Source organism: Elephantulus edwardii, unplaced genomic scaffold (assembly GCF_000299155.1).
Source record: "Elephantulus edwardii isolate Elephantulus edwardi_28Jun2011 unplaced genomic scaffold, EleEdw1.0 scaffold00348, whole genome shotgun sequence".
Taxonomy (NCBI): domain Eukaryota; kingdom Metazoa; phylum Chordata; class Mammalia; order Macroscelidea; family Macroscelididae; genus Elephantulus; species Elephantulus edwardii.
The window spans coordinates 1,720,937-1,722,476 of record NW_006400098.1 but is presented as its reverse complement, the minus strand read 5'-3'; the positions used below and the strand labels follow the sequence as shown (position 1 = coordinate 1,722,476).

Genomic DNA, 1,540 nt, shown 5'->3' with positions numbered 1-1,540 from the left:
AGTCCTCACCCCCAGTCCCTCCTCCCTCAGACCCTGGAGTCCTCACCCCCAGTCCCTCCTCCCTCAGATCCTGGAGTCCTCACCCCCAGCCCCTCCTCCTAACCCCCAGCCCCTCCTCCTGACCCCCAGCCCCTCCTCCTTCGGATTCAGGGACCCAGGTCTCCAGATTCCTCTGAACCCCAAGTAGGTCCAGCTCCTACTGTTTCAAACCTGTCACTACATCCGTCCTCCTTCCTTTCCTCCCTCAGATGCATACATTCTGTTCCCCAGCACCTTCCCCGACCAGGACCTGGGAGTAAACCTGGACCCTTTGGCCTTTTTGCTCAGGGGTCTGGGGTCTGGGAGGGAGCTGATGAGGTCCTGGGTCCCCCTGCTCTGTCCTCCCGGACCTGAGCTTAGCCTCCTCCTGGAAGTCCAGCCATCAGGCAGGAAGGAGGCTGCGCGGGAGCGGCAGGGCAGCTGAGCCGCACGGTCCCCACCGCTGTCCCCAGGGTCTTGCTTCCCACACTCCCCTCGACCCCTCCAGTCGTAGTTTCCACGCGTGGCCAGCTTGTCCAAGCCCCCTGGCCCTGCCTCACAGCCGTCAGCCCAGCTCTCCCTGGGAGATGATCAGCCCCCAGGCCAGCCCTGTGGAAGCGCCCTCCACCTGGACCTCCTCCTCCCCAGCCTGCAGCTGCACTGCACCACGGGCCTGCGCCCGGGGAGCCCGTCCCCGCCCCGGGAGGCCGTGTCCCCGGCCTGCACGTCCCCACTATCGCCCCGAAGCCCCTCCATATTCTGCCCCAAGGCGGTGGAGGCATTTCAGGACCAGGCCTCCCCCTGCCTCAAGCCTCCCAGTTCACGACCCCAGCCCCTCCTCCCTCAGATCCTGAATCCTGACCTCCAATCCCTCCTCTCTCAGACCCAAAAGTCCTGACCCCTCAGACCTCGGAGGTCAAGACACCCACAACTCTAGGAGCCCAGGCGCCTCCTCTCTCAGACCCAGGAGTCCAGCACCTGGGTCCCTCCGCTCTCAGACCCTCGGGCCCTGGCCCCCAGCATCCTCCATCGTCGGGGTCCAGGAGCCTGGACACCAGCGCCCTTCTCTGCCTGTCCCAGGGGTCTGGGCCGTCAGCCCCCCTGGCCTTTCAACCCGGGGCCCACCCTGTGCCCCCTCCCCCACCGCCACCCCTGCTCCCGCCGCCCCGCTCACCGGTCTGTCCTTTGCCCAGGGTCTTCTCCAGCCGATAGGGGCCCACATACTGGGCGTGCTGGGGTGGGTGTGGGTGCGGGTGGGGGAGGTGGTAGGCGGGAGAGCCCCCGCCCCCCTCCTTGGCTCCAGACGACATGGTGCCCTTGCTCCCCGCCCGCCCGGCCCCCCGGCCGGCCCCCCTGCGTCCAGTCGCCCCGTCCCTCCGGTGGGGGCCGGCGGCAGCTCCGTTCCGGCCCCCCCGGCTGCTCCCTACTTCTCCGGGGGTCCCCAGGGGGCTGGGCTGGGCCCCCCTAGGCGGCGGGCCGCGGAGCTGGGGGAGGGGGGGCTGGCCCGGGGGGGGGTCAGGCC

The 1,540-nt window shown here is 69.3% G+C and overlaps 1 protein-coding gene across 1 annotated transcript in view; it reads right to left on the bottom strand.

Annotated features, from left to right (window-relative positions):
• Positions 1-1,328, bottom strand: part of BRSK1 (BR serine/threonine kinase 1) — a 38,240-nt gene extending 36,912 nt beyond the window's left edge. The window contains exon 1 of the mRNA XM_006901834.1: positions 1,193-1,328. Within this exon, the coding sequence (XP_006901896.1) occupies positions 1,193-1,328 (136 nt within the window). The remainder of the gene's footprint in view (positions 1-1,192) is intronic.
• Between the last annotated feature and the right edge of the window lie 212 nt (positions 1,329-1,540).